The following is a 14,337-nucleotide window of genomic DNA, read 5'->3' on the forward strand; positions in this document are numbered from 1 at the left end:
GAGGTAGGATTTTGCTGTTAATCAGGAGGGTCAGAACTATTTACATAAAGTGTGTTCATTGGAACATTCTGCGGAATTACTTGCTAAACTGGCATAGGGATATAACTGGTGATGTGACAGGAGATGGGGCTTAGTAGACAGTGTGGAACCTTTAAAAAAAAAATCGATTGAGTAAGAACTACCACATCAAATTGAGGGAGAAAGTGAGATGCCTTAATTTTGAAATATCCACCTTCCAATGATTAAGTATTGTTTTCAGAGAAATGCATTTAAGCAATTCAGCATCAAATTTGCAGTAGCAATTAAGAGTATGTGTGAATGGGGAGGGGGTATATGCTCACATGTGTGTGCACTTATATAAGGGGAGAATAGATAAAAAAAAAAAAAAGCTAAATACCTCATTTCCCATATTAATGAGTTACCTCAATTTTCATGAGATTTTTGACAAAAGGGAGAGAAACAAAGAAAATTTAATCAAAGCAATCAAGATTTTTAATTTGCAGTCATCTTTCGTGGACTGTTTGTAGCAGAAAAAAAAAACTATTCTTGTTAGAACTAATCTATACTTTCTTTCCTATCTAAGACAAACATTGAAAGTAAACAGGAAAGAGAGAGGACAGTGTTTACATGGTTTTACAAGTTGACAAAGTGAAAAAGTGATCTGCTTTAACAGCTTATGGAAATCAATAATAGAAAAGAATTAACTTTTGTTTTTTAAAAAAAAAGTTTAAAAAAAAAAAAAAAAATCAGTGCCAGTTGCTCAAAAAGACAATGGCTTTTTTTTTTCTCAATAAACCATATGTATAGGAAGAACATTTTTTGGAGTGATTTTCTCCCCTTTCAACACAATTTCTCAAAATTGATAAAAAAAATAAAATTTCAAGATTCAACTCAAATGTATGTCCACATGTCTTGATAAGAGCTTAGTCAATCACACTTAAGTTTGAAAGGCATTTTAAAAGATGCTTATCAAATGGATGCATCTTAAGTCATTTTTGTTTTTCAGAAGAAAAACTTAAAATCTGTAAATTGTTGACTACAGATTTGATTGTGAAAGATTCAAAGAAATTGGAAATCTTGCATCAAACCAAAAGTGACGAATTTGAATTATTTGGATTATTCAGACTACTGTTCTCATCTTGAGTGATATTTTCACAACATTTAGGCCTATGTAACCTCTGACCTTCGGTGTATCTCGCCAAAAATTTGCAAACCTTTCCAAACTTGTGAATTTGTATGGAATTTTGAATGACCCTTTAATCCACAGAGGTTGGATGTTCTCGTTTTGTACACCATGGCTGCATAGAAGTCTCAAGTAATTCACAATTGCATTCTTCATATTCTTTGCATTGAGGATTGATCATTCAACTTGTCACTTAGTGACACTTAGAACACTACCTAGTATGTTATCCGTTATGCCATGGGTCCTTGTATGAGTGGCAATTATTTTTAATCCCACTGAAATGAACCAAATTTACAAATACAAACCAAAGAGGAATGATCTGATATTAAAAAGAAGTGTCATATCTTATTTTCCTTCTTTATTTTTTAAAAAGAGAAAGAGAGAAGTCGGATACTTTCTTTTGAACAGTTAGCTGGAAGATTTACACAGAAAGGAGACAATTGTTTTAATTCAAAATATATATATATATATATTATATATATATATATTCTGTTAACCGTGGATCTATTTTCCTTAACTAAGAATTGCTCCTGACTATCATCACAAAAAGTGGACGAGGGATGGTTGGAGTGCTGTACCTATTTGAAAATGACATGAAAATTTTTAAATCACAACTGTTTTAACTTCAAAAACTTCTATCTAGGTGTACATGACTAAATTCAACCAACCCGCTATCTTTCTACTCTTTTATCAGGTGAGGAGTGAAACTGGGGCTCAAATCATGTCAATTATATTTAGTAGGTTGTTTGGAAAATACAAAGATTTATTGTTGTAATGGAAGAACTTGTCACCCCTAGCATTGAGCTATCACCAATTATAAAGACAACTCCACAAAGTGAACTATGGGGTTGAGCTTAGTATGGAAAGATAAGTAGACATACGGCTGTCCCCTACATTTGAATCTCATAATGTTTATTGTATGCACCTTTATCACAATAAACCTTATTGGTGGATTTGGGATTTGTTTCTCTCAGTCTTTACGACTCAAGACTAGCAACTCATTTGTTTGTATCATACTTTCACGATACAAAAAAAAAAAAAAAAAATTCACTTTGCTATTTTTGTAATTTGCATGCTTAAATAACTTCTGTATTAACTCTTTAATAAATTTCCAATTCTTGCTGAATGCAATTTTATATCATCAGCTTTAAATAAGAAAAGATGAAAACAGAACTATGTATATTTTTCGTATCAATTCTAAGCATCATAATGCGGACCAAAAGAGCTGGCAGTATCAAATAAATGTCCGAAAGTGATTGTTGTACAAAACCCAAATAAAATGAAGCAAATCTCTATAGAAGAGCCTTGTCCAAGCTTTATTAATAAAATGTTTGTTTCTGAAAATCAGTCAATATCTTCTGAACAATCTACTTAGGCAGCAATCAGCTCTTAGAGTTAATTATTACGATAGAATAAAACAAAACTGGGATGTAAAAACAAAAATTTTAATCTGTCACCCTTGGAAAGAATCTTAAATGATGTGTTTGGTTTGTCCATTTTACGGCATCAACAACTCTTGATTATTTAATGCCAAAACAATATCTTTCATACAATTTGCTGAACACAAGTATCTATCTTGATTATAGCAGTTAAATTTGGAATTCAACAATAGAGCTAATGGGATTTAAACTCAGCATAACCAGAGCTGTATCCATTAGGTCAATGCTATCCCCACTCCAACCTTAAACATGCAATACTCCTTCATAAGACTAAGTTGCAACTTTGCACTCCAAGAGCAAGAAAACAAAGAAATTGCTTTGCAGTAAGTAAAAGCTCCATTTCTAAGGCTGAAATGAGATTCAGATCCAATGCTTATTATTCACAGTCAAATAATGTTAAACAGAACAGATGACTTGAACCACACCAGTAACAGGGTACTAGTCTCTTACCAGCTATACCGACAGTAAATAGGGTACCAATTAATATATCTGGGTAGATTGTTTGCTTCACAGCATCTCATCATAATCGCATGCTGTTTAGCATCTATTTTACATGATGGCATGTGTTAGAACGCCTAATATCCTCATCAAATAGTCAATCATCTAAATAACTTTAGTGATCAGAATGAAATTAGTGTCAATGTGATGTGGCCGAGGATTTAAGGGAGGAGGTCATCAAACGAAATATTTGCAAAATTGTACATTGCATATGATAGCATACTATTTTCTACTGATACACATATGACGTAAACGCATAAGTGCAAGACACCAGGATGCAGTAGGGCACCATTTGGTAAATAGCCCATTTGTTATTTATCATATGGATACCTGGTGGTCTCTAATCTGTAAATTATACAAAGAAAAAAAATGGTAAACCAACCTGCTTAATATTGCAGTATGAAATGTTGAAGTTCATTGTGGGACAAAATCAGAGTAAAAACATTTATACCCTGAATAAGGTTTAAACTCAGGACATTTGTATATATGGCACGCTAAGCAATTGAGCCACCAAGGCAATTAAGAAATAGTAACACTCAAAAACAAAAAACAGAACAAGCAGCTACTGTTGTTTATATGGACAGGCCTTTTCTTCATTCTCCCTGTCTTACAATCAAATTTGGTCAGCCATTTATCAAAAAGGTAGGAGGAGGAGGGAGATTAATAGCCAATGAAAATGCTTGAATTATGATTTACTACATGTAAATTCTAAAAAAAAAATGTCTCATTAAATTTGTTCCCAGTGTGGGTGATAGAAGAATGAAAGGGTAAAAGCTTCTCAGTCTTCCTTTATTTATGACTAATCAAAAATAAAATATTGATTAGAATGAGAATTGATGAGAAATACAATTTTTATAGAATGCAGACCAATACTTGCTTTTCATGAGTTATTCATGTACCTTGTAGTAATAAAAAGAAAAACTAATCAAAGACACAAAGAAAAAACTGGCTGTGTGTGTGTGTGTGAAATATGCTAGGATTGAAGAGATGTACTGATGGCAGCTAAGATATTAAAAACTATTGCTTAGCTATTTTGAAAGTTATTTAATTGTTACATTGTTTGGTTATTAAATTACTGATTGAACAAAATGCTTATAAAACTATAATTAATCTAAGTTTAATCTATTTATGAAGTTAATCAATTTGAATAGCTTCAAAAGCTTTCACTCTTAATGAGTATTTGCTAAGAATTTTAAAGCCAGTTTAAATAACTTTCTATTTGACAGTTTAGTTACTTCCAAAAAGATAAAAGGTAATTTTTTTTTTTTAACTATTAAAATAATTGAAATATATGAAAAAAAAAAAAAAAAAAAAAAAAAAAAAAAAAAAAAGTATTCATGGTTTTATAAGTAATTATTTTGAACTAGTATTTTATTCTATGTTAATATTAAATTAATGATTTTAATAAAAACAATGTAATTAAATGTAAATTAAAAATAGATACATAAAGTTATCTTGTAATTTTATTAATAGGGCAATTATCTCCTACTTTCAGTAAGATTCCTCTATGTTTTTTTTAACAAAGACGTGTACCTCAAATGCTCAAACAAAAAGGAAAGAAAAATAGAAAGAGTTATTACCCCCTAAATCATTAACTAAGAAGCAAAGAAGCCAATCCAAAGAGTACCAGAAAAAAAATGGAATCAATAAATTACGAGAGAAACTTACCGCACTGAAGTCCAGTAAATCACTGAGTTCTTTATCTGTACCAATATTCATTCTGTCACCAAGAGTAAATTGTCCAGTTCTAAAACAAAAATAAATATAATTCAAAAATAAAGTAAAAAATAAAGAAATTAAAAGCAAAAATTATATACATAGTTGACCCATGCCATAAAAAAATATTTCACTTGTCAATATGCCATCCCAAAATGTGTGTAAAACATCTATTGGTTTATGTCTATATCATGTATATATTTACATATTCAAATATAAAAAGCACAGAGTAAGAGGATATACATTTAAAAACATTTTCTAACCTTTGTAAACGCTGCAACATAACTTTCAGAATATATTTTTAAAATGGCCTTACATCATTTAAAATAAAAAACCCAGAATAAAATAAATTCTGTAAAATTATTTTTTTCAACAGTTTCAAAATTTTATTGAATTTCATTTTAAAATGATGACCAGACGATCTTTTGTTTATGTTAGAATGATTGATTCTTTACTTCTACAAGGCCCATTTATAGAGTATTGTTGCCACATTTGGGCCTGTGCATCTGCTGCTAGTCTCCAAAAGAATCCAATCCAAAAAAGTCACCAACCTAATAGGTCCCAAGCTACACTTCAACCAATCTTAACGATGTTGCATCCCTCTGCCTGTTTTACAAGTATTTTAATGGTAGGTGCTTCGACAAACTACAAGTCCTTGTGCCCCCCCCCCTAATGTACACACCCAACAAACGAAATCCCGCCCCTACACAGTAAAAATCCCTAGATATAAGAAAGCCTTCTACTCTAATAGTTTCTTACCTAGGACTGCTAAACACTAAAATTCCCTTCAGGGTTCCTGCTTCCCGGACTGTACTGACATGCAGAAGTTCACGTATAATGTAAACAGACATCTTGCTGCTCAACAGAGTAGCCCTGAAAATTATGCCCCAGATAGTAGCCCCCTACATCAAAGTGGCACTGTGCCTTGTGTGAGATGCAAATGCAATAAAAAAAATAAAAATAATTTCACTGTAAAAATAATGATTCTGATAATACAAATTATTAGGAAAGACTTGCTTGAATATACTTCACTGTTATATTTTCTTTACGTGTCCCTTCCTAGCAAACCTTGTACATGACACAGAAATATAGAAGGGTCTTTATTATAGAGAATAACATTTGCCAGTACCAAATGTTTTTCAGGAGGATGAAATCACATTACCTATATCAGTGGTGTTAAGAATGGTGGTTCTAAAGTATATTTTTAAGAAAATGGTATTATTTGAAAATTATTTAATCCTGTTCCATGAATGATCTATATATTAATATGATAGCATGTGTTCTTTTCTGTGTCATGCTTACATCCGGGTCGTTCATTTGTTATGTACTTCCATTTCTTGTCATAAATAATTTTACCAAGAATTCTTCGTAAGTTTTGGTTTCGGTTATCCTGAAGGAACTCAAGTTATATATATCTCACCTGTCTGTTTAAAATGTATGTATGTCTGCCTAAAATTTCAACAGAGGTGACGGATTCTCACCAGATTGATATCGTTTTGAAGCTCCACCTTTCGGACGACAAATATCAAATTGGCTAAAAACATTAATTCCTTCACCCTCAAATGGGCACTTTTCGATTGACTAACCTTAATTTAAAACATTAGTTCACTTCCGGTTTGGCAACAGCAAAGATATCACTTTTTTTCTACCCCCCCCCCATATTCCTTCCCTCCTTCATGGTATGGGTTTGAGCCTGCCTATCAACTACTTTTTTTCTTTTCTTTTTGCTCAACATACACCTCCAAAATCCCAGGCAATGCCGGGCACCCAGGCTAGTGTGTGTAAGTTTTGATTTTTTTTTTTTTTTTTTTTCCCCCGATTCAAGCTAATGCACCCAAGTCATATGGATATATATATATATATATATATATATATATATATATATTTTATTTTTGAAATCGCAACTTTATAATATAAAAAAAAAAAATTGATAGAACTATTGTACGAAATCTGCAACAATTAAAATATCATATTTAAGCGTACTTTACGACTGGGCTTTGGCAAGCGTTCATGCTAGCTTAAATACTTTTGCAGTTTTAACAAAAAAGCTACAATAATATCAGCGCGTCTTCATTTACATTGAACATCTACAGAATGCCAACATCAATATATTACATATGAATGAGTCCCCTATGAAATTTCCACAGGTCCCGTTAACTACTACTATGAAAGTGTTTGTGTCAATATTCAAAGTTGTTGCTAATCTACATTAATTTAATAGGGAAACAAAGCATAACAGGGTTCACTACAGGTTATCAAATCAATTCAATACTTGCTTTAACAAATGCAAACAGTAACACTTTTTTTTTTGTTAAATGAAAACTATCCAAGTGAAACTTTTTTTTCAAAGAAGTCACCATTTATGAAGACCCAGAGGCTACTCGGGGATAAGGATTAATGAGTTTCCGTAGTAATCGTTAGTAGTGGAAATTTGATAAATTTGATTACTTAAGGGGACGGTTTCTCAAGAACTTGTTCACATTTGACAATAAGACGACCATATTGTAGATAGCTGGAAAGCAGGGAAATAGAGTTCCACAGGCGTGCAGTTCTAAGAAAAGCTCTTTTCATGGAATCTACATTTCTGTTGTAGCACAGATAAAGAGTGGGGGAAATTATTGATAGTGGTTTCAGGTAGATGAGTTTTTCATAAAAGTTTCATGCAAAGAGTTTCAAATGTTAAGGAAAAAAAAATGTAAATCTAGAGCCATATTATAGTAATGTTAATTATAAAAGGTCTCGGATTCTTACCATTTATAATAATGATTTTTTTTTTTCAAATTTGTGTTAGCGGGCATTTCCCTTATTCCAAATTATTCTTATTAAACTTTAGTTTAGCAAAGAGAATACTCCAAGGCCGAGGGTAAATAAAACCCAAGTATTTCATAAAAATTTTTCAATATATATTATATATAAAAGTTTCTAAAATCTATTAAAAAGATTTTTCAAATAAAAAAAAACAAAAGCACTACTATTTCTTGGCATGTAACATTAATTTTATATTGCATTGAATATATAGTTGTATGAACACAAGCATTAGCAACAGCTGACTGGAGTACAGTAACCCTAACTGCTTTTTTTTTTGTTTTATTTTTAAGTAAGCTTAATTACTTGGAATTACGAAATGCACATACAAGCAAACACACAGTAACACCAACTGAATAAAACAACTCACTGCTCCATTAACAACCAAATTTAAAACTTATGCTTAAATAAAGGCATCTGTTGTATTTTTCAAGGTGAGAATTTTCACATGGTATCATGTCCAAAGCAGATAATTTTCAAGAATATCAAAAAAATTAAAATCTATATATCAATATGATAGCGTGTATTATTTTCTGTGTCATGTTTACATCCAGGTTGTTTAATTGTTATCTACTTCCATTTCTTGTAATAAATTTTACAAAGAATTCTTCATAATTTTGGATTCGGTTTCGATTATAGCTAATGACACTCCAATAATTTTTTTTTTTTTTTTTTTGTTTTAATAATTTTATCAAGAATTCTTCATAAGTCTTGGTTTCGGTTTTAGCTGATGGCATCTTAGTAATTTATTTATTTTTTTTTATAAAAAAAAACTATCAAAAATTCTCCATATACTTGGTTTCAATTCAAGCTGATGAACCCAAGTCATGTAGATATATTTTTGAAATCGTAACTTTATAATACAAAAATTGATAGAACATTAACTCTAATAATATATACAAAATCTGCACGAATTAAAATATATTTAAGTGTATTTTACGACCTTGCTACGCCGGGCGTCCCTGCTAGCTTGAATAAATACTTTTGCAGTTTTAACAAAATAGCTACAATAATATCAGAGCATCTCCATTTACACTGAACATCTACAGAATGCCAACATCAGTACATTACATATGAATAAGCCCCCTGTGGAATTTCCACAGGTCCTGCTAGTTAAAATAATTACAATTTAATTCAAGAATTTAACATTAATAAATAAACAGACAATAAGTTATTCATTTATTATAAGATGATTTGGATTTGCAAATATTTTCCTCATAAGACATAAACAAAAGTTTACATTCTTTAAAATAAGGAATGATGGGTGATTTAAAAAAGAAAATCTGACTAGTTTATTATAAAAAAAAATAAAAAAAAAGAATACTAATAAACTAGAATTGTCCCCTTGTGACATTGTTAAAGTGGCCATGGGAAGATAGACAATGCTTGTAGAATTTATAAGGAGATAGAAAGATGAACGTATGAATTTAATAAGTGATGAAAATTTTGTAGGAAAAAAAAACAGCAAAAGCAAAATGTAAAAAAAATGAGAAATCGGTCTGCAATACAAGTTATTTTTAAAAAGTTTATTTTGAGACTAAATTTGTAAAAGAATTCTTTGAAGTTTCATATTAAAGTTTTTGTTTCCTGAAAGTTTTTTTTTTTAAATTCTTTTGTATTCAACTAAAAACTTATTTTACATCGAGAAATAAAGTAATAAAAAATGTTTCAAATGTTTTTTTGATGCAGATTTATACCTTGTATTAATCAAATCACTGTGTTTGATTTATTATGTAAATAGCAAAATGCAATCTATAATAAAATAGGATAAGAATCAAAAATGTATAAAATAGTTGAAAATGAAATGATTTCCATTACGTTTCTAAAATCTATTAAAAAGTTGCCCATGTTCGCCCCGATAAAGAAAACAAAAGCACTGAACGAATACAGTGTTTTTAATAACTTTTTTGAAGTTAAATTAAATAATATAAATGAAAAGGACAAAAAAATGGTTGCCGCAATTTTAAAGTTTAGACGAAGTTATTAATTGCACAACAGTTGGGAGATGTGAATGCTAAGAATGGAATCCGTTTTATTTCGATCAAAAGACAAAAAATATTGAAAGAGGAAAAAAAAAAAAAAAAAAAACAACAGATCTAAGAATATGAAGTTGAAGTGCAGTCAAAGAAGCAACTTGAAATTTTCAGTTGTAAATATTGACAAGAGGAATAACTATTTACATTCTCATCGGCATTCGTCGTTTAGTAGTAAAGGCATTAAGTAATGGTAATAAGTAGAAACGTTAAGAGCTGTGTGTGTGTGTGTGTGTGTGTGTGTGTGTGTGTGTGTGTGTGTGTGTGTGTGAGCGCGCAAGCGCGTTCGCTCGCACGCACGCACGCACACACAAAGGTGCTAACAATACTGTTGATGCAGATTTAGAACTGAATTTGGTGAGCAAAAGGAATATTGGCAGCTGGAAGAATTGGTGCCTACTTGAGAGCAAGCCAGAAGGAAGGAACCAAGTAGTGGGGAGAGGAGAGGGATAGACAAGGGAGGGATGGTTGTCAACAATATTCAAGATAGGCATCATGTCAGCAAGAAAGGCAGTCATTCAGAGAAGAAGAGAGGAGAGAGAAAGAGGAGAGGCTAGGAAGGCCCTATGATGATTCTATTATCCTCACTGTTGGTTGGTTGATGATTCATCCAACTAGGCCAAAACAAGCAATCATCAAATTGACTACTACTACTACTACTACTACAGAAAGAAGCTGCTGCTGCTGATTTGATGAATGAACAAGCAAACAAAGAAATGGCAGAAGAGAAATCATAAAACATCAACAAAAGGAAAGACTTTCTTAAAACAAATAAAGACTGTTTTGAAGTTTTTTTTTGTTTTGTTTTTTTAAATCTATTCTTAAAAAAAATTTTTTTAATTAAAATTGAAGTTTATCTAATAACCTGCTTCTGAACAGGATTAAAGTAATTTTCCATTAAGGGAGACTAAAAAATCAGTAAATTTGGTGAGTAAAAAAGGAATATAGGCTGATAGCGAAATTGGTGCCGACTTGCCGAGAGAGCTAAAGAAAGAGGTTTAGGTTTGCTTAGCAAAAGTCGGCACGTTAAACTCCAAAAGTAGGATCTAAAATTAAACAAAGAAAAACTTTCTGAAATCCGCACAACTGATAAGATCTTAAATCTCGGTTCTATTAATTCGAAAACATACAAAAACCATAAAGCAATAGATTATTGGGTGCTTTAATAATAAAAAAATATATATATCCTAAAACTTCTAATTTAACTTAAATACTATTTAAAACTCATGCGATAGTTTTAAATAGTATTTAAGTTAAATTAGAAGTTTTAGGATATATATTTTTTTTTTTATTATTATTATTATTAAATTGTTAGGGGAAAGTACAGAATAGTTACAAAACAGCCACCTCTCATGTTAAGAATGGCTTTCTAAATATTTCAGCGACGTTCAATAAATGCATAAGTACCGATTATTGATCTGGTAAGTTTAGAAGGGATGAAGAAAAAAGATCTTTGAAACAGTAATGATAGATTGTATTGTTGTGCACAAAAAAAAAAAAAAAAAAAAATTTGCATCACACAAAAAAGTTTTTCAAAGTACCGACGTCAATAAAATTGGGATATTTTCTAATGGTTAACGCATACTTTTCACTAACAAACATAATTAGTATTTTATTTGGTTTATTCATTGTTGATCGTTATTTGTCTTTATTTTTAGGTGTATTTAAGGCTTAGTGGTTCCCACTCTTATCACACATTTGTAAATACCACGAACTGTCTTTTAGCATGAACTTTTTATATTACAATAAACTTTTCAGGTTTTATTTTATTTCTGAAAAGAAAAAAATCTTGCACATCATAACATCTGGGGATATCTTAAATAGTTTAGGTCCATAGAGTGAATGAGGTATTGTGGTGCATACTGGTGTAGGAAATAGACAAAGTGGACTACCTTCGACCCCCACCTACACCCACTTTGGCCTTGTGACACATCTTTTATAAAGTACTGTGATTTCTTAGATATATAGAAGCACTTCCAAAAAAATAGGTTGAAATATTTGCCATAATTCATTTTTGCATTTGACTCATGAGGATCAGTTACGATATTACGTTGAATTTGGAGAAGAAAAAAAAAGACATTTATTTTGAGAATGTATCAGTTTTGTTTTTAAGAATCCCTACTTGTGTGTCTAACTTAGACCTCATGAGGTCTAAGTTAGACAGAAGGTCAGTTTTGAATGTGGGAAAAATATCTAGCTCCCTAGAGAGGGAACCTGGTTGGGGCAAAAGTAAAAATTACCAAAGTAGGAAAGAATTTTGCTTACTCGGAACGAAGACAGAAAAGATACACTTGGAATCATGTATTCAAAAATAATAATTACGTAAGCAGTAATATGTTACAGTCATGAGCCTGTTTCGGTCAACTCGTCACCAGTAACTAGTGACCTCTTCAGACGACACAGCAACATATGACCGTTTATGTAAAAACAAACAAGTATACGCTGGTCTACTTCAGTATCGAGCTCTTGTATTAACATTGTTAAACGTCATTGGTTACTTACCTCGGATTATATATCCAATTTACAAATTGGGCACGTCTGTTAAGTATGGAGAAAGGAGTCTGTGGTCATCCTCTATCCTACTCTTAACTAAATGCATTTTCACCCATTTGTACGTGCATTGTTTCTTTCAGTTTTTTTTTATCCTTTCAGCTCAGCAATCACCATTATACCACATTTACTCAATGGATTACATTAAAAATATGCCTAAATAGTTTCAAATTATTAATAAAAATATTTGAAATTTACAATTTCATGAAATATGATGGGAAGTAGAACAGTAAAAAAAAAAAAGGGCAGATTAGTAAAACGCTTCCAAGCCTTTCGAAAGTATACCTCATACTTTAACAAAATAAATACACAAGCAGGTCGATCTCTAAACAGTAGGACTGAAGTAGGAGGAAATAAAATAGAGTGAAGTCCTTCAAATATTTATTAAAAATTTTTTTTTTTAATTTCGAGTGATCATCTTGGATCTCTATTGCAGAAAATTAAAAAGAAAAAAGTTTCTCATTCAACCAAGAGGCTCTCATAACAAAGTTGGGTTCAAACTGATCCAGAACCATGTGCGTCATACTTACGTAGGGAATATTCATAACAGACATTTTTCATATGCACAAAATAACAACTTAGACACCTTTTGTTCAATTCTAGGAAACTGAATCATTTTAATTCTAAGCTAATGGTTGAACAATAAAATCACATCATAGGTAATGGGTTCAAGGTATACAACTGTACATTATCCACACCACCATTTTAGCTAAATCCAGGATCATGAGAAACACATGGTTCATCTCTCTCTCTCTCTCTCACACACAATACAAACTGTCAGCTATTGACCCCCCCCCCCGGAACAGTAGAATAAGGTGTGCTCAGTCGTTCCTGCCTCAGCTTTGTTGCAGGGTAAACAGGCATTTCCACGATGCTCGAACTGAATAGTTTCCTTTAATAATAATTACAAGAAAACCAAAAGCTATAGCTAAAGATAGCTTAACTGAAAATACTTTCAAACTCCCCGGCTTAACGTTCACGGGGAACAAGAGCATTGCCAAGTCTGCAGCGAAGAAGGTGGGCTCTCTCTACGATGCTAGAAAGTTACTTACACCTGAAAGTATCCTGTACCTCTACAAGGCCACCATTCACCCATGTATGGAGTATTGTTGTCATATTTGGGCTGATGCATCTGCTACTAGTCTTGTTTCTAGACAGGGTTCAAAAGAGTCGTCAACCTGATAGGTCCTGAACTGCCATCTAGGCTTCCACCTCTGTCCCACCGACGAAATGTTGCATCCCTCAGCCTGTTTTACAAGTATTTTAATGGTGGATGCTCCAACAAACTATAAACCCTTCTACCACCTCAACGTAAATACCTTTGTCAAACCCAACAAGCAACAAAGTCCCACCCCTACACAGTAGGGATCTCAAGATGTAAGAAAGCCTTATACTCTAATAGTTTCTTCACCAGAACTGCTACACTCTGGAATTCCCTTCTGGGTTCCTGCTTCCCCAACTCTACTGACATGCAGAAGTTCAAGTGTGCTCAATTCCCGACATAGTATCCCTACAACTTATGTCCCTGATAGTAGCCCCCTTACAGCAAAGTGGCACTGTGCCTTGTTTGGGGTGAAAATGTAATTTAAAAGAAAAAAAAAAAAAAAAAGTTCCTGACCAATCATCAGGCCAGAAAGTACTCAAGGTTATGGTTCCCAATTTCATTGGAAAACTTATATCACCAATCACATACGCACCCCCCAATACCTATATCCTACTGATGCAGTATCTTAAATTCACAAGCAGTCCTCAGTCACATGTCTATGCTACACACCATCTAGTACTGACCAGACATAATAGCGCTTAACTTTATTGTTTCAACATGATTATGCATATATTTTCTACTACACTTATCCTAGTTGCTCAGACAACAGACTCTAAATTGGAAAATAAAGGCGAAAAAATATCGATTTTAATTTCTTTTTTTTTTATCTTAAAATTACATTAAATTCTTAGAAACATTTTCAGGTTGGGAGTTAGAGCAAAACATTGTGAAAATGACACTCCAAAGATGAGAACAGTAGTTGAAATAATGCAAATAATACAATTGATCAGACTAACTTGTTAACTATTATAAAAGACTGAAAGGAGATTTTATTGGCTAGAGGTAAAC

General features: G+C 32.0%; 1 protein-coding gene across 50 annotated transcripts in view; it reads right to left on the bottom strand.

Moving 5' to 3' along the window:
- The window catches only part of LOC145245847 (transcription factor 12-like), a 290,146-nt gene that overhangs the window by 185,371 nt on the left and 90,438 nt on the right, over window positions 1-14,337 (bottom strand). For all 50 annotated transcript variants that reach the window (XM_080107513.1, XM_080107554.1, XM_080107518.1 and 47 more), the window contains one exon: window positions 4,789-4,867. In XM_080107513.1, coding sequence (XP_079963639.1) covers window positions 4,789-4,867 — 79 coding nt within the window. The remainder of the gene's footprint in view (window positions 1-4,788; window positions 4,868-14,337) is intronic.

The sequence above is a fragment of the Euprymna scolopes genome, chromosome 23 (genome assembly GCF_053919585.1).
Source record: "Euprymna scolopes isolate OS-2025 chromosome 23, ASM5391958v1, whole genome shotgun sequence".
NCBI lineage: Eukaryota > Metazoa > Mollusca > Cephalopoda > Sepiida > Sepiolidae > Euprymna > Euprymna scolopes.